General features: G+C 45.2%; 1 protein-coding gene across 1 annotated transcript; it reads right to left on the reverse strand.

The window, feature by feature from the left end:
* Positions 1–4,611: 4,611 nt before the first annotated feature.
* On the reverse strand, positions 4,612–23,096 carry C8B (complement C8 beta chain). Its single transcript, XM_058029727.1, has 12 exons — positions 23,026–23,096; positions 21,554–21,689; positions 20,364–20,505; positions 18,755–18,896; positions 17,310–17,442; positions 16,497–16,694; positions 14,927–15,167; positions 12,648–12,776; positions 11,823–11,986; positions 8,540–8,693; positions 6,574–6,642; positions 4,612–5,238 (listed from the first exon to the last, which is right to left on the reverse strand). The coding sequence occupies exons 1-12, from the start codon at positions 23,094–23,096 to the stop codon at positions 5,087–5,089; spliced, it is 1,731 nt and encodes a 576-aa protein (XP_057885710.1). The 3' UTR covers positions 4,612–5,086.
* Between the last annotated feature and the right edge of the window lie 1,470 nt (positions 23,097–24,566).

Raw genomic sequence — 24,566 nt, forward strand, 5'->3', positions numbered from 1 at the left:
GGGCCTGCAGGAAAACAACCTGCATCCTCAGCTTTTAGAGCTGTTTCTGAAAGGGTAAATCACAGAAGAACCACCCAAAAAAAAAAAAAAAAAAAAGAAAAAAAAAGAAATAATAATTCCAAGTGATTAAAGAAACTGCATGCAAAATCCCACCACGAAACATATAAATAAAAGCAGAAAAGCTATGTTTTGCCTGCAATTGTTAATTTTCCTCACCTCACAGCCCAAGGCACTGAGACACAAACCCAAGGGCTTTCTCCAAACACCAAAGGCAGGTGGGGAGTGCCCCTCTCCTCCCTTTCCACCCCAGGGCTCAAACATCCACATGCTGAAACCCAGGAGCAGCAAAGCTGAAGTCAGAAGAAAGGAAGAAGCTGTCTGTAAGTTCTAGGGAAAAAAAAAAAAAAAAAAGATTATGAGCAATAACACATTTACAATGGCAGTGGAAGAAGCTAATATATCTCATGCTGAAGTGGGCAGCAGGAGAGTTGTGCAAGATGAGATAAGCAGCAAAAATGTTCGTTTCTTAGTTAAACTAAAAGCTTGGAGGGTACAATAAAACACTGCAGTTCCACCCGGGTTTTAATGAATGGATTTTCCCCTCTTGCACACTGCCATACATTTGATATAGTTATTTATCCTATATATTTCTGGAAGCATATTTCCCAGGAGACCTTGTTTATCTGGCTCATAAGCACATGATGGATGTGTGGCGCTTTGGATAAATGGTATCACAATCAGATATTTTTATGGATATAGGCAAACCGGGTTATTAACAAAGGAAGGGCAGAGAGGAACCAGCACGCAGAAGAAAATAGGGAATGATTGATGACAATACACCTGAGGTTGCAAGGTGTAGGCTCCAGATAACCAGCTAACAGCAGAGGAGATAAGGGCAGTGCTTGAGACAGAGCTGTTTCCTACCTCAGGGTCAATGTCACATCAGCTGCCCCAATGTCCCTCTGAGCCTGGCAGTTTGAGCAGGCAAAAATTCCCTGGCAGGAGCAGCTCAAAAATTGTTGCCTTCCCTTTTTATAAAGTGGAATGCACAGGCAGATACAAAACTCTTAATTCCACCAGAAAAACCTGAAACAAAAGAAATTCCAGGTTCTTGAAGAGTTTGGGGAGGGACTGGTGCTGGTGGTGCTGCCCTATTGTGTCCACCACAGTGGGACCCGTGGTGCTGCACCACAAATAAATAACAATATCGATTTATAATGGTAATAATTACTGTATTCAACCCTAGCTTTTGGATTTACAGAAACAGGAGGAATTAAAATGGGATATAAAAGGAAGATAAATATTGCCGGCTGGGGGCTATTTGCAAATCACGAACGGGACAGGACTGCTGTGGAACGTGGCTTGAGCTGTTTTATTTTTCAGCATCAGTCTCATTTAATGGGTATGACAATGGGAAGATGCCAGCAGCTCACATCCCAGGCAGCAGACTAAGAATTTAATGTTACAACTTACTTTATAAGTTTCTTGACCAATCACACAAAGCAAAAGCATTTTGACAGTAGTTCTATCTAATCACCATAAGCACACGTACTTTTGGTTAAAATAATGCTTGCCTATTTTGAATACAATACTTACTTGTAAGCCTTAAAACACAATGCACAGAGCTCCATTATTAAGCCTTAACCTTCCTAATATCTTGCTAGATAAACTTTGCTGTAGCTTAGAGAGTTATTCTAGACAAGCGTTAGTATACAGACCATTGTTCTATTTGCCCTTGCTTTTCCACAGTTTAAATAATTTTTCTGCTGACCAATCTCATGGCAACTGCATAGCTCTGCTCACAGTTCTACTGTCTGAGGGCTGCCTTTTGCAGCTTTCCCAAAACCCTCTGATTTTGTAGATTCCCACAGATAAACCTGCAGGCATGATTTGACCTGAAATCTGGCAGCTGTGCTGGGTGCTCACCGGGCTCTTCAGCCACCAGGCTAAAACCAGGAGTCTGAAATCTGGGGACTGCTGATACCTCTGCATGGCCTTTCTGGGTAGCTTCCAACAAAACAGCTCCATGTGGGAGAGAACCTGGGCAGGAACAGCTACATCCATCCATGAACGTGGGAGGAACAGCAGCATGATAAAGCAATTTAGCAATGCTGAGTTTGCAAAGCCCCAGCTGCAGCCTGGACGATGTTCCAGCCTCACAGCTGAAGTGTCTGTGTGATGTGACACCACAGGCAGCACATGAATCCAGGCTGGAAAGCACTCCAGCTTCCCACTGATGAAGGAGATGTTAGAGTGGCGAGATTCCAGCAGGTTTTGTGCTGGGAAAGCTGGATGAGGCCATCACAACTCACCTGAAATACCTTCCTGGGAGTTCCCAAAGCCAGGATAACCCAGCAGCAATGCCTTCAAGCAGGCAGGTGCAAATAAATAACAGCCTCTCCATGTTTATCCTCTTCTTTTCCTCATGAAAACTTGTGAAAACACAACATGGGATGCAGGAGAGCCCAGTGAGAGGAGAACCTTAAGCAGAGGAATGGGCTGGAGCACTGCTGAACACGTGCCCTCACACCAGGGTTATTAATCTGAACTTACACAGGGAAGGAGAGTTAGGAACACCAGTAAAAGATGGTACCAAAATTTAATGCCAACCAAAATGAAACAATAAAAGCTTCAGCATAGTATTTTTTATTGCCCTCCAGGTTATAATAAATCATTAGTTAGGTGAATCAAAGCACAGAATCACAAGGACAAGATAAAGTTATGTCCTTTATGAGAGGTTTCTAAGCCTACAGGCTGAATATTCAGCAGCTGCTGAACTCACACTTCAGTGAGACTATCCTGATGATCTTGATGATTGTCAAACCTCTCCTCTCTTTCTCCAAAAAAACCCCCCCAAAAATGCAAAACCTCAAATATACGAACTCAGGTACTGTCACCACTTCAAAAAAATCTGTGTTTTTCTGGTTTGGGAACAACATTCCCAAGTCAGGTCACTGCACTTGGCTGTCCTTGCCACAGCAGTGAAGAGAGGCACCACTGCTGTGTGTTTAACCAGCTGGATGATCAGGAAAGGTGGTTAAATTTACAAAAGCCACTTGACTCATCTGAGAAATGTCCTTAATCAGATTACACTGGTGATTCTCCAGAAGGGCAGGCAATGACACTGCAGTTTGTGTCCTTAGAGGTGAACCATGCTCAGGGCCCTCCCTTCCAGAGCTTCTACTGCAAAAAAACCTGCAAAAACCCTTCAAAAAACCTGGAGGAATACCCTCCTTCACACAAGCACTGACCCCTTTGACCATGACCCAAAATAGAATCTCTTGGCAAATTTCCACCACACAAAAGATATGGCAGCTACAGAGAGGAAAAGGGAAATGTTTTGGGTTGGCAGCTAAATGATGAGGGCCGTAATGAGCACAGAGCCCTCTTGTTTTACATATGCAATGTGCTCTGCCTTTCTTCAAGCTGTCACAGGAGCCCTGTGGATAAGTGTGGAGGCGGCATGAGGGCTACAACTAAATGCACGTTCCATTGTTCAGGTGTCAGGGAGCCTGAGCTGCTCGCACGGGAATTGCATTCAGACAACGTCAGTCTGAAAGGAAGGGAAGGGATGATGCCAGCCCACCAGCACCAGCCCTGCTAAAAACCCCTCAGAAGAAGAGTTTGACCTTGCAGATGTGTTAGAAGACTCACAGCACTCATGAGCAACTTTGCACTGGTGGAATTGCCTTTTGGAGCAAAGCTGTGCCTGGTTATTTCACAGCAGGCCCAACCAAATGCCTTCACAAAAATCATTTACCATCAATAAACCCTCAGTAGGCAAGTCCCTAGAAGGATGCAGGCTGATGAAATGGTGCACAGTGCTGTAAAGCTCCTCTGTTGTTACACCTGGACTGTGATATGTCGCAGCCATATTTTATGGAAAATCCTTTCCTTAGTATTTTTCCTCCTGAGAAGCTGGGAGGCCTCAGGAACAAAATGCAAACAATGGTTATCTGCTGCTGTGGAATGCAACAGGTGCATCTGTGATTGGTCTCATGTGGTTGTTTCTAATTAATGGCCAGTCACAGACAGCTGGCTCGGACACAGAGCTCAAGCCACAGACCTTTGTTATTCATTCCTTTCTATTCTTAGCTAGCCTTCTGATGAAATCCTTTCTTCTATTCTTTTAGTATAGTTTTAATGTAATATATATCATAAAATAATAAATCAAGCCTTCTGAAACATGGAGTCAGATCCTCATCTCTTCCCTCATCCAAGAACCCCTGTGAACACCATCACAGCGATGCACAGCCCCAGGGATGGTAATAAAAGGTAAACCAGTTTGTGTCTTTTCACAGTGAACTGTCTCTGAATCAGATATCCCACCCTGGGTGGACCCAGCAGCAGCTGGAATACTGGATTTCATGGGACCAGACTTGTTAACCACAGCTTGTCTGGGGCAAACACAGCTACTAAGGGAAGAAGACCTCAGGGGATGTGCAGACATCTTTTTCAAAATGTTCCATTTGTCCCAGAGCAGCTGCCCCTGGATCCCTGGAAGTGTCCAGGGCCAGGTTGGACAGGATTTGGAGCAACCTGGGCTAGTGGAAGGTGTCCCTGCCCATGGCAGGGGTGGGAACAGAACAATAAATTGTGAGAGCAGGGTAGTGAGGCACAGTGGCTCTAAATGTCATGTTAGATGCTGCTGTGCTCATTGAGATTTAGGCTTTAATGTGCTGGATTTTGCTGCACACGACACAGGAGCTGTGCATCAGTGCACACCCTGCTGCACGTGAGATCAAAGTGTCTCCTCTTATCTCACAGGAACCTTCACCAACGAGACAGTACAATTTGAAACCAAGCAGCTACCAAATGCAGACAGAGATAAAGCTTGTCTCATTTAGCCCACTGCAACAAACACAGGGAAAAAGCAAAATATTGAGGTCAGTAAGCACATTCAATCCCACAGGACAATGCACATCCAAAGGTGTGACTCCTAACACCCTCCCAGCTCCCAGTGGCTCCTGAAATTTCTGAATTGGGTGAGATCTAGGGGCAGAGCAAGGCCAGCTCAAAGCCAGTGAGGTGATGCCTTCCCAAGCAGTCTGGCCATCAGTTTTGTGTGAGTTTCTGCTGATTCCTCCTAGCAAGGGACAGTCTCAGAGTCTGGCCCTGAGCAGGAGGAGCCACCATGCTGAGGGGCAGGGTTGTTGCACTGTCTCCTCCTCGTCCTCTGCCCTCCTGAACACGGGGACCAGCTGGCCCAGCACCCCCAGCCTCCATTGACAGCAGCATCTGGAAAAGAAACAACAGCAAAGCTGGAAAGGAGCAGCAGAAACAAGCAGCTTTCCATGGGAAGAGCTGTCAGCTCCCATGAATTGTATCTGAATTTGACTCTGCCCCTGTCCACATCACTAACAATGCACCAGAGTCATTAACAATGAGGGATTGTTTCAGAGGTGTTAATTCTCTGTTTAGCAGTTCTGGTGTTTGTTCAAACTACACTTCAGGTAGACATGAAAGGCAATTAGCTTTATATTTGCTTGAAGGATGTTTCTCTTTGTCTTAATCCAAGCCTAGATAGGAAACAGACCAACTAAACTTGTCTCAGCCACATTTCGAGGTGGTAGGGGCAGTGTTAGCACTTCAGTGAACAACAGCTTGACTATTCAGCTTTCCCTCCATTGCTTTTCCTATTACACTGATTCTTCTGGACCCTGAGCGTGTGAGTGACATAAATTCAAAATACTGAGAATCACGGAGGCAACACATAAAAGGAGGAAATGGGAGCGAGAAATGAAGTTACAGTGTTGACAAATGGATGGATGTGAGCTTTGGGAGGCTTGGATGTGCCTGTGAGTGTGAAAAACAGACTGAAGCAAGGTGTCAGTGACTCCACCATTCAAGGCTCCACGGACTGCCTTAGAAACACCCAAAAATTTACCTCCTTGTTCAGAGAAATCTTGGCTTAAAGTGCATTTCAGCCTGGCTCAGTTTGGACACAGCCATGCAGAATGAGTCCTGGGTAAGGCTGTAAACAAAGCCAGTGATAAATGCACTGCATCAAATTGTGGGTTGGTGCCAGAGCTCTGGGTGCCTGGGATCTGGTATTGTTTAGCATCTAAATTAATGAGCTGGAAGAAGTAAACAAAATGATTAAATTCATAGATGATCCTAAACTAGAAGGAGTTAAGAACATCAGTCAGGAGGCAGTGGAGATATAAAGTGACCAAGAAGCATTAATAAATGCTTCAAAACAGAATAATAAGATTTTAAGATTAAAATGCACGGTAGCATATCTGGTGGAGAACAGTTTGCAGCATGCTGGCTTTATCAAAGGGAAAAACTTAGGAAACCAAGCTGTTTCTTAAGGAGGAGACCTGAGGCCTTCCAGGGATTGTAAATCAGGCAGGAATTCCTATTTTGATCCAATTGCAAGGCATTTACATGCAGAAATAAACCCACCCTCTGAAGAGGGCCCAGAAATTCAGAAGAGGGCAGGGAAAATATACATCTGTCCCCTTTGCAGGGGTGCACTGGGCAGACTGGGGACAGGCAGGGCTGGCATCAGTGCCCTGGACACCCTGGCCAGCCCTGGCACAGCTGGGATTGTGCCTGGGCCCCTCTCACCTCTGCTCCTGCTGATCTCACAGGCGCTGCCCCTGCTGCCCAGGGGACACAGGCACTCACACGCTGCTCCTGGAAGCAAGCACAGCACACATGGGGGGATTACACACCTGGAGAGAGACACATTTCCCAGCAGGCATCCACTTCTCCCCAGCACTTCATCTTCTGGGAGCAAGGGACACTGGGGGAAATGGCATCATTTTTCTCCCGTGCTGAAGGGATCAATACCAATAACCAGGGGAGCTGTGACTGCCCTGCACCCCCTCTCACCTCCCCTGACATTTGTTCCTGAGGCAGCTCAGCCTCAGACTCACTGCTGCAATTCCACGAGCCAGGGGACCACGGAGTCCTCCTGCTCTTCTGCAAAGGAGATCACAGAATCCTGGAATGGTTTGGGTTGGGAGGGACCCATCTCATCCCACCCGCTGCCATGGGCAGGGACACCTTACACTGTCCCAGGGAGCTCAAATCCCCATCCAGCCTGGCCTTGGACACTGCCAGGGATCCAGGGGCACCCTGTGCCACGGCCTGCCCACCCTCACAGCCACGAATTCCTTCCCAACACCTCATCTAATCCTGCATTCCCTGTGGCCTCCTCTGGACTCATTCCATCAACTCCTTTTAGCACTTGGGGTTTCAGACCTGGACGCAGCCCTGCACGTGGAGAAAGCTCCTGATAAAGAACAAACTGCAGCATCAAGAAAGAGCAAGCAGGACAGGAATACCCTAACTTGGCTTTGTGGCAGAGGAAAAGCCCAATATCCCAGCTCTGGCTGCCCAGGGATGTGCATCCCATGTCAGGAACCTGGAGAAGAGTTCCCGCTCAGGAAAATACTTGGTCATTGAAAACCTTTGCTGAGGAGCTCCTAAATGAAACACTAACCTGGACTCAGCTCCTACAAAGTTATTTAAACAAAGGTCACCATGAGACAAATGCTTGAAGTGCTACAATCAGCTGCTGGTACCTGAAGTGATCATTTCTGCATTAAATACAATTTGATGATAACAATTCTCATCAGGACTTTTGCAGATGCAGATTGGAATTAGGCACTTGACAAAATGGTCCCTTTGTTAGAAGCTCTCATCACATCATATATCCCTTGTTTAGGCAGAGCAGTTTTCATTCGATTTATTTTTCCCCTTCATTTTTTAAATCACAGCCTGCTCACAGAGGAGGACAGCTTCTATCAGAAACAGGGGGAGGTGGTGGTGGTGATCACTGTGCTTGGCACTTATATGGTGCTTTTCATCTTCAAAACCCTTTTACAAACACTAATTAATGCTGAGACAGTAGTCACTTCTCCAGGAGGATGGAAGCAATCTTAAAATCAAAAGGAGGAGACTCAAAGATGTCAAGGATTTTTTTTTTAAATGCATAACTGAGAAGTAACAAATTTTTCTTTAAACTGATACATATAATGGTTATTCCCATGACAAAGACACATCCCTTGGCTTTACTGCCTGTACTTACCAGGACTCTAAAAACACAGGACTTTATAAACACAGAGTAATTCCCTGATAAAGAAATGACAGAAAAAACTAGAGCAACTTGCTTGCCACATGCTCCCCACAAATTCCCAACTAATTTCCTTATCACTCTCTACATCCCCCTGGAAGGTGGCTGTGCTCAGGTGGGGTTGGGCTCCTTCACCACGCAGCACTGAGAGAACCAGAGGTCACAGCCTCAAGTTGTGTGCCAAGGGAAATAAAGGCTGGAGTAAATTCTGAGATTCTTTATCTTATTAAAGATAAAGTTCTGGAATGGCTGCCCAGGGAAGAGGTGGAGTCCCCATCCCTGGGTGTGTTTAACAAAGCCTGGGTGTGGCACTGGGTGCCAGGGTTTAGTTGGGGTGCTGGGGCTGGGTTGGACTCAATGATCTTGAAGGTCTCTTCCAACCCATTGATTCTGTGAATTCTGTGATTCTGTGAATTCATCAAGGGGGCAGGAAAGAGGAGCAGGCCCCTGTACCTCTCAGGAAGGGGATGCCATTCCCAAGGCAGGGAGCACAGCGACAGGAGCTGCTCTCCAGCTGGAACTCATCCAGAGCCCGGCGCAGATTCTCCTTTATTTTCATGGAATCAGCCACGTCAGAGGGACTCACCAGCTCATACAGTGGCTCTGCCTAAAGGGAGGGGAGAAACTGCATTAATTCCCAGTTAATTCCCATGCATTAGTCCTATGAGCATCCCAAGGCTGGGTGGTGGCACAGCTGGAGGGGGGAATGGAGGCTGTGTGGCACAAACTCCAGGTTTCCCATTGCTGTTTGCTAAAACCTTGTGAACAATGAGGCCACAATGTCAGGAATACCCCCAGGGATGCTCCCCTTGGTTTCCAACACCAGAGGAGCAACAAACCTTTCTGTGTAACAAAACACAGCAGCCAACCTGTTGGATAAGAAACAGGCTCAGCTGCACAGGAGTTTAATTAAATCCTCTCTCATCCATTTTTTTCTGGTACAGGCATTTTTAGATCAGATTTGCCCAAACTTACATTTTCTGAGTGAGCTCTTACTCTGATTTTAAAAACATCCCCTAAAAACCATCCACAAAAATCTCCCCCAGCACAGCCAGAGGCACCAGTGACAGATTCACACCAGCACTTCCACCTTCACCACTCCTGCATTTCAAGGCAGGTTTTTATCCTTATGGAGCCCAGATAAGGGTTTCATTGCCTTCCAAAGGGAGAGGATTTGATCTCCATCTGCAGATGGAGTCAGGGAGAGAAGAAAAGAATTTGCACAGTGTAGTAAAGGTACAGAACCAAGGAGACTTTGGCTCACTCATTTATTTTCCTCCTGAGAAAGTTAAAGTGGGGTGTCAATATGGCCAGTGGGATGATAATTCCATGTGCCATGAGAGGATCCAGCCCAAATTCCCATCCTGCCTGCAGGGATGCTGCTAGGCAGCCCATACACACAGGAAGCATCAAAGATCACCCTCCTGCCAACACAGGCTCGCACTACAAGAACTAAAGAATGTTCCAATAAAACAAAAGAAATTCCTCATTTCCTGCTGCTGTACATCCACTCTTCATCAATTATCTGTGATCCATACTTTGCTTTTTGAATTCAGACCATACAAATGAGGAAATACACTAAGAGTGACCTGCCAAGTCCCTCCAGCAGATGATTTATGAACTGATTTGCTTTAGTTTTCCCTAACTAAGCATTCTTGGGCTGACATTTAGTCACACTCCGCTGGCACTTTTGATCTTCCAGCCCCACAGGGATATTGGTATGGAAATGAAGACACCAGATCCAAATTACATCTGCCTGAGGTTTTTCACTGGGCAGTCTGGTCAGTGATGCCAGGCAGGACAAAGAACACCTCAGCTCCTTGTGGGAGGTTTTTCTGAGAGGGGATTTTGTGCACAGGGCTGCATTTCTCTGTCTCCTGCCCTGAGAGCTCCCAGGGCATTTATGGAAGGTCAATCCACAGCACAGCAGGGGCTGCAGCAAGTACCAGATGGGCACTGGCTGTATTTCCAAATTAATGATTTTTCCTTGCTTCACCTTTTTAGAATCCACCTCTATCTTGAGAAACAATCCCCTTTTATAAGTGTAAAGATTTTAGCCTAAAATTAAATTTCAACTAAAATTAAATTGTAAATTTAGATTTTACCTAAAATTAAATTTTGCCTAAAATTTAATTTTAAATTTTTTGAGAAGAAACAACTATAAATCAACTTCTACCTCTACCAGTCCAAACTCCTGTTTAAAAGGATGTTCTCTTGCACCTTTGTACTGTTCACTCATTTTGACATTAAAGATGATGAGGCAGAATTGCTGCACACTTCTGGCTTTTTTGCATTTCTAAAACTCTCCAGGGATCAAAAATCCTTGACTTTTCCAAGTCTAAGTCCTGTTTTTAAGGTTCAGCCAAGCTGCACAAACATCCAGGCATGCACAATGAAAATGCACCTCAAAGAATGGTCACTGGTGCTCACAGAAGTTGATAAACACCAAGGAAAATAGAAGTCCTTATAAAATGCACGCTACCAGATACAATTTTTGGTAAGTTATACATTGGTAAAGCAGAAGGTGATTATCTGAATTGCCTGGCAGGCAATAAGAAATGACATCTGCACCGCCCAGTTGAAGGGTTAAAGCTGTTTAGTTTGTGTATTTCCAACCTCAGCCCCTTTAAAGCATCCCATCTTTGCATTTCTGAACACTCACTTACAGAGGCTGCACAATAAGATCTGTTGTCACTGCCATATTTCATGAAAATCCTTTTGCTAGGACTTTTCTTTTGAGAAGCTGAGAAGCCTCAGAAGAGAAATGTAAACAACAACTCTCTGATGGCTGTGGAATGTGGTCTGGAGATGCTTTACCAACAGGTGCATCTTTGATTGGTTTCATGTAGGTTCTTTTTAATTGATGACCAATCACGGTCCAGCTGTGCCAGACTCTTGTTCAGTCACAAGATTTCATTATTCTTTCCTTTCTAGCCTTCTGATGTCTCCTATCTCTTTCTTTAGTATAGTTTTAGTATAGCATTTTTAATATAATATATGATATGATATATGATATATATATTATATTATGTAATGTAATATAATGTAATATAATGTAATATAATGTAATATAATGTAATATAATGTAATGTAATGTAATGTAATGTAATATAATATAATATAATATAATATAATATAATATAATATAATATAATATAATATAATATAATATAATATAATATAGTTATATTACATTATATAGTATAATGTATTACTACTATAGTGTAATATAGTGTAATATAGTGTAATGTAATATGATATAATATATGATATGATATGATATGATGTAATATAATGTAATGTAATGTCATGTAATATAATATGATATAATATAATATAATATAATATAATATAATATAATATAATATAATATAATATAATATAATATAATATAATATAATATAATATAATATAATATAATATAATATAATATAATATAATGTTATGTAATATAGTTATATTACATTATATTGTATTATGTATTACTAATATAGTGTAATATAATGTAATGTAATATAAGATATGATATGACATAAGATATGATATGATATCAACCTTCTGAAACATGGATTCAAGATTCTCATATCTTCCCTTGTCCTGGGGACCCACAAACACCACCACAGTCTGTTATTCCTGATTTTTTTCTTCTTTTTTTTTTTCTCTAAATCCTGCTTATTTAAACACAGAGTTTTCCCATGAGCTCAGCTGTGGCTGGAGGAAGGGGAGGGTGCAGTACCTTCAGCTTGATGATCTCAGGGTTGTACTGCACAGCATCTCCCCACAGCTGCATGAGCTGGGCCGTGGGCAGGTCCTTGTGGGCCAGCGTGGTGATCTCCTCACTCGCTCCTCCGCGGACCAGCACCTGGAAATCCTCCACAAACTGCTTCCTGGCAGTGCTGTCTGCAAAACATCACTCAGAAAAGCGCCCAGCTGTGCCTTTGTGGGCCGCAGTTATCACTGGCACCAAAACTCTCCCAGGCAGGACCCGTCCCACCCAGAGGGCAAAGGATAAAGGGCACAGGTGCTTCTCACCTGCAAAGTGTGTCCTGTGTGTCCTGTGTCCCTCCTGCTCCCCTGCAGGAATCCCCCATCCTGCACCCTGCATCCCTCCCCTGAATTCCTTCCCCGTGGTTTTAAGCTCACAGCTCCTTCCACAGCCCCATGCTCCTCGATATTCCCAGTTCTCCCCCATGGATTTCCAGGTGCACCTTCCTCCTGTGCACACCCCCAGCTCCCCACAGCCCCAACCCTGTTTTCCCCATCAGGGTGCAAAGAGAGGCTGGGTTGCCCTGCTGAGAGATGGGGGTTGATGTTTAACACAGAGCTGGGTGATGGTTGATCATCCTTGGGATGCTGAGCAGATATTCCCTCTCTACACAGACAATCTTGGAAAAAACCCAAGCTCTAAGGTATTTCCCTCTCTATTAAGCCTGGCTGGGGTTAGCCCCACACTCAAAAGTGGCTGTGAGGGAGTGGGGGAATATTTCAGGCAGGGAAAAATGACAAAACCTTCCTTTCACTATGACAAAGAAATGAAATGGCAGAGGTGTTCAGTGCTTACCTCCAATCTCTTCCAGAAGGGCATTACAGCCAGCTGAATCTACTCCAAGCCCCACAGAGAATTTACCAAAATTCACAGCAATGTTAAAGCCCTTCTGTGCACATTTCTGGACATCACTCAGAGAATAACCTTAAATACATAAAAATTTTAAAGTTTTAATACAATTATTTCATGTTTTATGTCCACGTACAGAGAAAATGTGATTTATAAGTATTTTTGCTTTAGGAAAAGAAAAGAAAGACATGAAGAAGGTTATTTTTTGGGGGTTTTTTTTTGTTACTTAACAGAACTATGTGAAATGAAATCTCTACATTTGACAGAACTCAGAAGCCAGGTGGAAATGAGAGATAAATGCTGGAAGAGGAGGATTTTCCACACCCCAGCTGTGGGTGGAGCTGCATTGAGTGGGAACACAGAGGATGTCTAAGCACAGACTGCCCACCACCCTTCTCCATCCCCAGAATTACTTTAGGAGGAATAGATGAAATAGGTTTTCCTCCTTTTACCAGCTCACATCTCCAGTTCTCTGCTGCCAGAGGAGCCTTAAGTGCTACCTGGAAATTTAGATTGGATACCAGGAAACGTTTCTTCACCAAAAGAGTCATCAAGGTGGAGTCACCAACCCCAGAGGGATTCATGGGACATGTGGATGTGGCACTTGGGGACATGGTTTAGTGATGGCCTTGGCAGTGCTGGGTTAACAGCACTCCCTGATCCCAGAGAGCTTTTCCAACCTAAAGGATTCCATGATTCTAAGATGTGGCAGATTGGATTCTGTGTGAGAGCAGAGCAGGTCCCAGCCATGTCACACAGGGTGGGATACCAGATCTGCAAAAGAAAATTTCAGTTCCAGCACAAATATAACGAAGGATTTGAAGGGGAAAACCTGAATGCTCAGACTGGACCTACAAAACCCTGCTGAGAACTTACAGCCCAGTTCAGCACTTGTGTGAAAATGTTGTTATTGCTGCAGGGTCCTGATCTGGGGCAGCAGACACTGAGCATTTTGATGCAGACAATAATAGACTTTAAGTCAAACAAACGTGGCTTGTGATGGGCCAGCAGCACCAGCTGAGAAATTGGGAAGCTCTGTTAGAATGTGAATACCTGAAATGTGAATCTAAATTCTGTCCCTCTCTCTGACTGCAGGGTAAGGAACTTCCCACACGGCAGAAGAGCAAACAAGGAGAGCATTACACAAAGCAGAGCCCAGTAAATGCCTCTGCAAACAGACAGCAGAGGCAGTGCCTCACTCCCCTGCCAATGAATAAATAATTGAGAGTGCAGCTATTGATTAATGTCACACTGCTCGCTCTGTCCTACACAACAATCATCATTCCTCTCAACAAAGGGAGCCAGAGCCAAAGAGCAGGAGCAATGTCAGGCACAGGAGTCACCCAGCAAATTATTTACTGTTTCCTACATGCTGGAAAAGCTCTCGAGGCTAAAGGTGTTCCAAGCCTGCCATTTGAAAGGCAGTGGGAAAAGAACTTGGGTGAAGCTTTTCAAAGCTAACAGAAGTGTTAAGATCCACGATTCTCATTCATCTCAACATCTTGTCAGCCTCTAAAATGCTGTTGTCTAAAATGCTTGCCACAGGGCTTTGTGAACTAAATCCAGCCCATGACGCTGAGCATGCTTTGAAAACCTCTTTATTCACTGTCTCTACTCCCACATTTCCTGCAGGATTTCTTTGAGATGCTGTTGAGCCCTTCTCCCATCACCTCCCTCTCCCTCTCAGAGCTGAGCCATCCCTGTGTGCTTGCACAGGGGTTTTCCTACCCGAAATCCAGCCCCAAAGTGTAGGAATCCGGCCCCCCTGTTGATGGAGTGACAAAATTGTCCTTTGTCCCCTTAAAAAGGAAAGAAGCCAAGAAGTTTCTTTCCTCAGTTGGGTGAAAAAGGCATCTCATAGGCTTGGGGGACTCACTTCAAACTCAAGGATAGCTAATTGGACAGGAGCAAAAGTCCCACCTGGGCAATTTACTGGAAAAAGAAGAGAACAAAGAAACCAATCACTTTTGTGAGGTGTTTTACCAAGAGCAAGAACCTCTTGCACTTGGCTTGGTTTTTCTCTGTAAAGAGCTTATTATTTTGCCTTTTATTAAAACCTTTTTGCTTCCAACACTGCAACAGAAGCCATCCTGCTGATTTTATGCCTCCAAAGGCAGCTGAGCTACCTTGGGTGAGAAATGAACCTCCAAGAGCTCATGAGGAGACCTGGCTCCAGGAGGCTCCCGTCACTCCAAAGCTCCTTCCCCACCATCAGCTGCACGTACCTGCCTCTTGGAGCTCGTGGCCGTTCATGACCAAGGTGTACTCGTAGGTGCCTCCCAGAGTGGCCTCCTGGATGAAGTGTGTCCCGAAGTCCCTGAGGAGCTCCCGGTACTCCCCGTAGCTGTACTCCGTGGGCAGCTGCCGCAGCCGCCGCAGGAACTCGTGGTGCAGCATCAGGGCCCGGGGCTTCAGCTTGTACACACCAACAGCCAGCTCACAGCGGGCGTGGAGGAACTTGCTGGACTGCAGGAAAGGCAGGAGAACCCACGAGGAGGGAGGGATGGCATTGTCAGGGCAATGGGAGTTTGTTATTTGCAGTTAAACCATCAGCGCTGGTCGGGATTTGTTGATTTCACAGTTCCCAACTACAGATCTTATAACTGGAAGTCTCCTAACTATTTTTCATCTCCTAAAAAAATCTCCTGTTTTTTGCAAAAGCAAAACTTTCAGTAGTAAAAGTTCCTGAGATTCAGGCCATGATGGGACACAGGAAAAGGCAGGGCCCAGGTTCTGCTGTGGCGCATCCAGAATGCAAGGACACCTCAGCGTCCTGCAGGACTGCTTTGCCCCTAATGAAACTTCATCTCCCACAAGCTCCCTCCTGAAAAATTCTGACATCTGAAATCAGAAGTTGTATGGGAAATGGTCATTCTCTGGCTGAGCTAGATTCATATTTGTGTTTCACAAACTATGCTCTTATCAAAACTGAAAGGAAAGAAGAAAACACAAACTCTCTTTCTCTCTCACACACATTTAAATGTAGATATGTAAACATGGATAATTTTTCTCTCTCCCCTTTCTGGCATCAAAGTCTGGAACAGAAAATGTCTTTCATTATGTTCAAAGGATTTAGTGTTCAGTTGTCTGGGCCAGCAGGACAAGCACATCGGGGAGGGATCAGTATAGAACATTGCAGCTTAAATAATAAACTCTTAACTTAATATTTGGTTTTTTTATGAGTAACTGTTGCAAATGTTTCTCATCAACCTCTGATCTTGTTGTGAGAAATCCCACTTTGCAGGAAGCAAATTCAAGGAATACTTTGCCATTCCTGAGTAAACTTTATATTGAAAGGAGATTGGTGATAGTATTACACCACTGATATGAGCTACCTTAGTTTATGGCAATAACAGATGAAAAAAAAAAAAGAAAACAAATGATGGCAGTCGTAGGAGTTACAGATTCAAGTTGAACAGGCCGTTCAGTTTCAATTTTTCACTACAAGCATTCAAAGGTGAGTGCCCAGCAGGGCAGTGGACAGACCACACTGAGAATCAGAGAATTTCCACAGCTGGAAGGGAACCCTCAAGCATCACTGAGTCCTCTCAACAAGTTGTGGTTGCTTTCAAAGGCCAAGCAGCCCAGATCCTGGCTGAGAGCTGAATGGAAAAGCTCCTGGGTGCAGCAAACACAAAGGAAGACACTGTGGGGGTAGTCAAGCCTTGAACAAATGGCAGAATCCAGTTGGGGAAAGGATTTGATTTATCCTAGTTCTGGATGCTGACCCGAGGAGGAGCCTCAAATCAACACACACACACACACTTACAAGGAATTAAATGGAGCAGTGCTTACACTTGAAGAAAATCTTTTCATCCTCTTCATGAACTTCTTGAACCTCATGTCATTTGAGCTGTAACCAAGTTCAAACACTTTTGGTATTTTTATACCGAAGCTGAAGCTTGACTGCGTCGCTTTTGCCTTCAGGACAGTGCTTTCATAATTTGAGTAGGAGTCATATTCAGTCATTGTAAATTCATATTTGCCTTTGGTCTAAACAGAAAGGAAAAACAACACGTCTCATTTCCTGCACAGTGATTGTACACCTGAAGCGTGGGGAAGGAAAGCAGACACAAATATGGTTGTGAATTAATGCTTGCACTTTGAAGATGAAAAGCCTTGTATAATTGCAAAGCACTATTATTATTAACACAGGTACTTCAAGAATACTTGATTTACAGCAGCAGGAAAGCTCCTATCTCCTCCATGCTGCAAGGTCCTCAGGCTTTCACTTAATATGTCAATCTTATGCAAAGGAGGTGAAATCTTAAACACAGGCATCAATTAAAGCACAAATTCTAAAAAGAAAAGGTTTCCTAGTGGGCAGCACTCAAGACCATCACGCCATCAGGAGCACTAAGGTCAAATATATATTTAAAATACAGCTTTGATGCATGACAGGAACAAGTTTTCACACAAAGCCTGTGGTGTGTTCAACATCGTGGGTATGAGGATGTTCTAGAACAGGGTAAAAATCAGCCTGATCCTATTGGGTGTCAAGAATTTTGTGATTTTTTTGTACAAAATGATGCAGCAGTGAAGATCTGGGCACTAAATCCATTGGAATATGTGTGTGTGGGTATATTTGCAGGTACATTTGGCACGCACCTCTGGCGTGTAGCTCTCCACGTTGTAGGGCTTCCTGAACCTGGTGTCTGTGATGTAATGGGGAGAGCATCCCCCAGCATAGTACCTGTGATCAAGGACCAGCCCCTCCAAGCTGTTTGTGAAGATATTCAACCTGTAGGTGAAGCAGAGCAGCAATCTTTTATGGCACCATCAGTTCAGAGCTAAACATGAATGTCTTGGCTGAGAGAGACCAAAGATTGTTTTATTTGGCCACAGGCTCTTTGCTTCACACTTCTTTATTCAGAAACCCCAAAAGAGAGCTTGGCCTCTTTCACTGTCCACCCAACCCAGGTGCTGCAGAAGGACCTGACTAATGAGAAAGCAAAAGACAGAGCTGAATTTTGACACTTGATGAATATAAATGGCAATTTTCATCCCGCAGCTGTGAATGACACAGCACTGGCAGTAAAACACATGCTGTGGGTTTTACTGGAACCCTCCAGGAAGAGCAGAACAAACTGGACCAGCCAAACCCTTCCCCACCAGGCTGCTCACCCTGAGCACCCCCAAATACCCACAGCACCCATCAGAACCTTCAAAGCCACATTTGCCAATCCATGCCATCAACCCAGACTGATTTGTAATTCCCACTTCTTCATTCTGGTTTATCAGCCAAAATCTTTGCCAGGTTGACCCAGGGGCAACCAGGGGTCAGTAGATCACAGTAAAAATTGTTGGGGAACAAGAAAAGAGGCACTCAAGCAACAGCTCAAGTAATCCTTGAAAGCACAGGGAGTTTTCCTTTGATTTCTGTGGATGATGGACAGAAACCTTAACCTGTCTGCTCCAGGAAAGGATGCAGCACTGCAGTTTGTGGAGATGAGGAGATTAAACCCCATCACTGGCTTTTCCCATTGCTGCTGGTGGGGTGAAACTTCATCAAAAAAAAACCCACAAAAAACTATCAGAGCTCCAGGTCTCTGTTGGATCTGCCTCTCCTGATTTTGGGGAGAGGGGCTTGCATGATAATGACACTGAAGCTGTAAAAAAATTAACTCTAATTTTAGAACAATCTGGAAAAAAAGGGAAGTCCACTAAAAGCAAATTACTAAGCAACTGTAGCTTCAAAGAGATGAGAAGCATGTTCCTATAATTGTCCAACATTATTTTTAATTTTGATTAAACTCAGCAGTACAAAGCATTAGCGATGACATGTGCAAAAGCCATATCTCCAGAGAATAATGAGAAAAATATATTTTTTTCTTGCAATATGATTTTCCTCTTTCTTTTTTTTTTTTTTTAAATGTATAAAGCAATTTTTTCCCTGCAGAGTAAGAAAAAAAACCCCCTCTTTTCACACAGTCTGATCTTAAAGATGGGCAGTGTGCTGCTCCAGCTTTCCTCTGCTCAGTGTTTGTATGAAGTCACATTAGTTCATTCTCAGCCTTAAGGAAGAGAGCATCTCACCAAAGTCACAGCCTTACCCTTTGGCCAGGTTCTCTATTCCCCAGTACTCTTCCATCTTCTGGTCACATTTCCTGAACACTTTTTTGCAGTTTTTCTCATCTGACTGGTCCCCACAGTCGTCATCCCCATTGCAGAGCAGCCTCCGTGCAATGCATCTCCCTAGGGTGGAAGGGGAAGGTCACCCATGAAACAACCTGTGATCACACTCCCTGACATGGAGTCTAGGAGCAAAGCAAAAAAATTCCTGGAATGAATGGTTCAAATCTAGCTGGGAAAAAAAAAATCTTCTCTATCTGCATGGATCCCCAAAGTCCATCTGCTCAGTTTCACTCAAAAGCGCCATAATCTTAGAATTCCTTGCTCATCTTAGGAAAAACCCACAATAATTAAAAGTATAAAAGAAGTGTAGAATTTTTTGGTAATCTTTGTTTTTTTTGAGAGAACAAATATGCTGTTTCAGCAGGCCTTGTATATGGCATTATTTTCTTTCTCTCTCCCCATGTCCACAATTACTGAGTGCTTTCATCTCACCAAAACACTGGGAGCTGCAGAGCTGAGGCTTTTCCTTTGCCCCATCTCAGGTGCTGAGCTCCTGTTGCTGTCCCTTGTGCTCCAGATTTTGCTGATACCACCGGGTTACAATTTACTGTTTGGAGGTTCTAAAGATGGCTAATAGCCTCACTGACACGAACACAAGCACGGGAGGAGACAGGTCAGTTCCTGCATCCCTCTGGCCCAGCAAACTCCCATGGAAGCACAAAATTCAGCACAGTGACATCAGGAGTGTGACACCTGTCCTTTGTGCTACAGATTTTGCTGATATAACCAGGTTACAAATTCCTATTTGGAGCGTCCAAATTCCTATTTGGAGGGTCTAAAGATGGCTAATAGACCCACAGACACAAACACAAGCACGGAAGGAGCCAGGTCAGTTCCTGGCACCCCTCTGGCCCAGCAAACCCCTGTAGAAGCACAAAGTTGGCGTCAGGAGTGACACCTGTCCCTTGTGCTACAGATGTTGCTGATATAACCAGGTTACAATTTACTGTTTGGAGGTTCTAAAGATGGCTAATAGCCTCACTGACACAAACACAAGCACGGGAGGAGTCAGGTCAGTTCCTGGCATTGCTCTGGCCCAGCAAACCCTTGTAGAAGCACAAAGTTCAGCACAGTGGCATCAGAAGTGACACCTTTCCCTTGTGCTCCAGATTTTGTTGATATAACCAGGTTACAGATTCCTATTTGGAGGGTCCAAATTCCTATTTGGAGGGTCTAAAGATGGCTAATAGACCCACTGACACAAACACAAGCACGGGAGGAGCCAGGTCAGTTCCTGGCATCGCTCTGGCCCAGCAAACCCCTGTAGAAGCACAAAGTTCAGCACAGTGGCATCAGAAGTGACACCTGTCCCTTGTGCTACAGATGTTGCTGATATAACCAGGTTATAATTTCCTATTTAGAGGTTCTAAAGATGGCTAATAGCCTCACTGACACAAACACAAGCACGGAAGGAGCCAGGTCAGTTCTTGACATCGCTCTGACCCAGCAAACTCCTGTAGAAGCACAAAGTTGAGCACAGTGACACCAGGAGTGACCCCTGAGCAGCACAGTCCCCCAGATCCTTACCTGTAACTGCACACACAAAGCCATCACAGCGAGCTCTGCTCCTGCAGGGGCTGTTTGTGACACACTGCTCAGCCTCCCTGTCAGAGCCATCACAGGGATCTCCACCGAACTGAGAGGGCTGTTCCAGGCGGGCAAATCTGTACTGTGATGGAAATAAAAAATATTGACTCAAGTGCACAGAAATGGTGAGTTTTACGCTTCTCTGGTTGAGAAACAAACTTTGTGTCGCCGGGATCTGATCTAAGCGCGCTCTGTCATATTAAAAGAGAAAAGTGTCAGCACACAAGTGTGAAGCTGGTAATTTGCCTCCTTTCAAAGGTTTCTGATCTGCGACAGTTTTAATTTTACTGAGGAAGGGTTGAGGATCGGGAGGGATGAAGGAAAGTTTGCTTTTCTTTGACAGTTTGTTTAAATGAGCCTGACAGTGCAGTGCGGGACTCTGCAAGAGTGAGGAAGGATCCAGTTCCATCTCCTCTCTTTCAATTAGTGCTGGTAACGACATCCCTTGTTATTTTCTGTCAGTGTATTTACTTGCCCCTCTGTATCATTAGGGATTTTTTTCCGCCCACAACACGGCTGTGAAGCAGTCAATTACTCCATCCAATATGTTGTCCCTCCTTTTTTCCCCGGCTTCTGAGATTAACTCTTTGATACGAAGCTTCACTCTCCCCCCAGCTCCCATCACTGGTTATTTCTGCTTAAGCCTGGGAACAGCTTCTCCAACTTGTTAGCAGAGGTCTCTCTAGCGACGGGGATTTCGCTCTTCACGCTGTTGGGATCATTACTTTCATTTGATGGGGCTTCTGGGGTGGAAAATGCTGCCTGGCAGACAAGAAAAAGCATCTTAATCCTGAGAGGCACCGAGCGTCTCCAGGTCCCACAGGGGACCATTAGTGGGGAAGGTGCCTTGCACTGATGATGGAATGACAGGACTGTATTGGAAAGTCCCTGCAAAGCATGGCCTTCCACCTTCTCAGGACAGAGACGCATCCTGGAAAGCACTGGAATTACTGGGGGTGGTGAGCTGGAGAGCTAAAAGCCACCTGAAAGGAAAGCCCATGGTCTCACCTGTACAGGGCTTTTCTCATCAGCCCCCCTCAGTCTGACCAACCCCACGGACAGAAAGGACATGGCTTGAAGGAGGTCTCACCTCCTGGTGTCTCAGTGGTCCCCAGAGCACAGACACTCACCCTTTTCTTGTGGCAGGGGTCACACTTGCTCCAGGAGGACCAGGAGGAGAGGATGCAGTCGCGGGGCTGTGGTGGGACACCGGCGGAGCGGGCGAGCCTGGCCCTGGCCATGCTGGGGCTCGGGGACTCCTGGCCACTGTGACCAACAACACGAGAGCTTTAGGATGTGAAACTGTGAGCTCTGGCCCCTCAGCCTGTGCCTGTGTGAAACCTCACACCAAGGAGAGCCAACACTCATCACGCTTTGTGACCTCTGGATTTCAGTCCTCATCCTGGTGGCATTCATTCCACTGGCACTGATTCTGTAAAGACCTGATCCACTCTCTCAGCATGGGAAACTAAACCCACAGCCCACCAATCTGGGCTTCACCTCAGGCTGTGCAAGCAGTAAAACCTTCATCAGTTGCTGCCCTTGCTCTGTGGCTCCAAGGTCAGACATCTCCATGATGAACAGCAGTCCCAAGGAAAGGCCTGGCATGCACTCAGCATTTCTCAAAACCAGGCTTAAGTGTCTCTCTCTGCCCAGCAGCCCATTTTCCCCCAAGCTGGCCAAAGACACTGGTTTAATTCTACTCTCAGCTCATGAGTCATTAACCCATTAATCCCTTTCAACCCAGTAACAAGCCTGAACCCCGAGTGAGCCTTCACTGCTCACCCCAGCCACTCTCACTCCCTCACAGACAGCTGTCTCCAAGGTTTCCACAATGCCACAGCTAAAATGCTGCCTCCTCTTTTGGTGGACTCAGGATTTCTGATTAAATCCTTGTCCCAGACAAATGCTCCCTTGTTGCACCTTCCTCAAGTGGGGAGCTTTAGTAAAATGTTGACAATTAGTTTCTTTTCATGCCCAGTTTGACAAGGAAACTACCACAGCGATGTTCCCAATTCTTCCAACCCTGACAAGGAACAGCATCAGCTGAAGCTTTAAGTATGATTTAGTGCCTGGCATGGGGCTCACATTATAGCATATTAAAAATCACATTGAATAAAGGAATTACAAAACCTCATCAGCTTGCTGAGGCATGAAATCAAAGCTCAAAGTTCAGAGAACAGTGCAAAAATATAGTTAGATTGGAAAGATTACAAGATGCAGTTCTCTGAAACAGCAAAATCTATTAGAGCAGCAGAGAAAGGAGCAGCTCTCAGCCACATTGCCACCACTTCTGCACTTGAAGGAGAGAATCCCCTGTGTGCCCAGCCCTCTGCGGGGCAGCCAGCATGGAAGGAGGCTGCATGTTCAACCAATTCCACATTACAACACGAGCATGGCAATTTGTCAGCTCCAATTCATCACCAGGACTGCTCCTCTGAAGGCAGAAACGTCGCCCTGCTCCGACTTCCAAACGATGCCTTTTGCCATTCATTAGAGCTGCAGAAATCACTCAGGACAGCAATCACAGCCCCTACAACACCCAGGCCTGTGCTGACCCTGCTGGCTTCTCCTGCCATGCCCTGCAGAAGCTCTCACTCACCCAAAGCCATGGGCAGTGTGGGTGCCCACCACGGCACAGAGCAGCAGCAGCAACAGGAACTGGGCGCTCATCCCTCCGAGGTTCTGTGCAGCTCCCACACCACCAACACCCCAACTCTGGCTGTTCTGGGGGTTTGAACAGGGTCCAAGCACAAAAAAGGAACCGCAGAGCTGCTGTGCCGCCCTGTAAACAGCAGATGAGGCAGCAGCTGGCAGGCTCACAAGGTAAACGCTGCTTTGGTTGGTTAGCACACACACGGCTTTCCCGAGGCCAGCAAAGCTCTGCCCAGGAGCAATCTGCACCTTCCTTTGCCATGCTCCTTTCAAGGAACGGGGGAAATGAATATTTCAACAAACGAAACATGTTTGAGTCTTGGCAAGAGGGAAGTGATAAGTAAACTCAAGTCGGCTTTCTAGGAAGAGAGTGCAGAATCATTTATTTATGGCTGCTTTTCATGTCTGTCTTCCAGAGCAAGGTCAGACACAAGGCATAAGCATTTATTCTCATGTCTCAGGGAAAGCCTTTTTCCTCAGAGTGCCCTTCCCTGTCTCTCCTGCTGCTGGGGGGAACAAGAGCCCCAGCCCTGGCTGGGCCACACCACAGAGATTCCCTGCTCCACATCCCCAAAGTCCTGAGCCCAGGAAAGCAGGACCTGCCAGGGTATCCAATGTAATGTCTCGGTGTTTTCTTGCTGCTACACAGAGTCATTCTTTCTCTTAAATGGTCCTGACTGGGCTGAGAACTTACCATGGGCTGGTGGCCATCAGTCAGCTCAGCTGGGCGTGCAAAGGCAGATCAGACAGAACCTGCAAGTTTTCCTTTGGTTCCTGTTGAGCCTTCACCTCCTGCTGCTTCTCCCTCCAGGCACAGCTTTTGATTCCTGACACATGAGAGTCTTTCCTGTCATTCTCCTATTAGTCTTAGCCTACAGCAAGCATCTTAGAGAGAGCAAAATTCTCTGAATCTGTGTTTCCCTGCACAAAATCAGGATGATCATTGTGTTTTCCCAGCCTTCCTCTAGCTGGACAAGAGCCTGACTCTGTGCAACTCTGGCTTTTAGCAGCACAATCTCTCACCCTGGGACACATCTCTGAGTGCTATGGTGATACAAAGAGTAAATACATTTTAATTTGCTCAGCATGGCAATGATGGGTGCTATACATATAATGATTCATGTTCAGTAATAACACACAAACCCAACAAGCTCAGTGCCATTACCTGGATGAGTGCTACACCTTAATGTGTCACAGTTACCTCACATATGACATTATTCTGCCTGTGGAGCCACATCTCTGCAACATCAGCAACAGGCTGGGACATCTTTCTGGCTTGGCAGCCTGATGATAACATTTAACACAGAGAGGCGCATTAACTGAATCCTTGTGGGAATCTGCTCCAAATAAAAAATTGTATTTCAGGCAGCCCTTTTTTAACCCAGAGTTACTGAGCACAGTGATAAAATGCCCTCTGGACATTGAGGACAAATTGTTGGGGGAGACGATTCGGGCTGTGCAAAGCTTTCTGTTTGCCTTTTGTGCCTG

Source organism: Melospiza georgiana, chromosome 9 (genome assembly GCF_028018845.1).
Source record: "Melospiza georgiana isolate bMelGeo1 chromosome 9, bMelGeo1.pri, whole genome shotgun sequence".
Classification (NCBI taxonomy): Eukaryota; Metazoa; Chordata; class Aves; order Passeriformes; family Passerellidae; genus Melospiza; species Melospiza georgiana.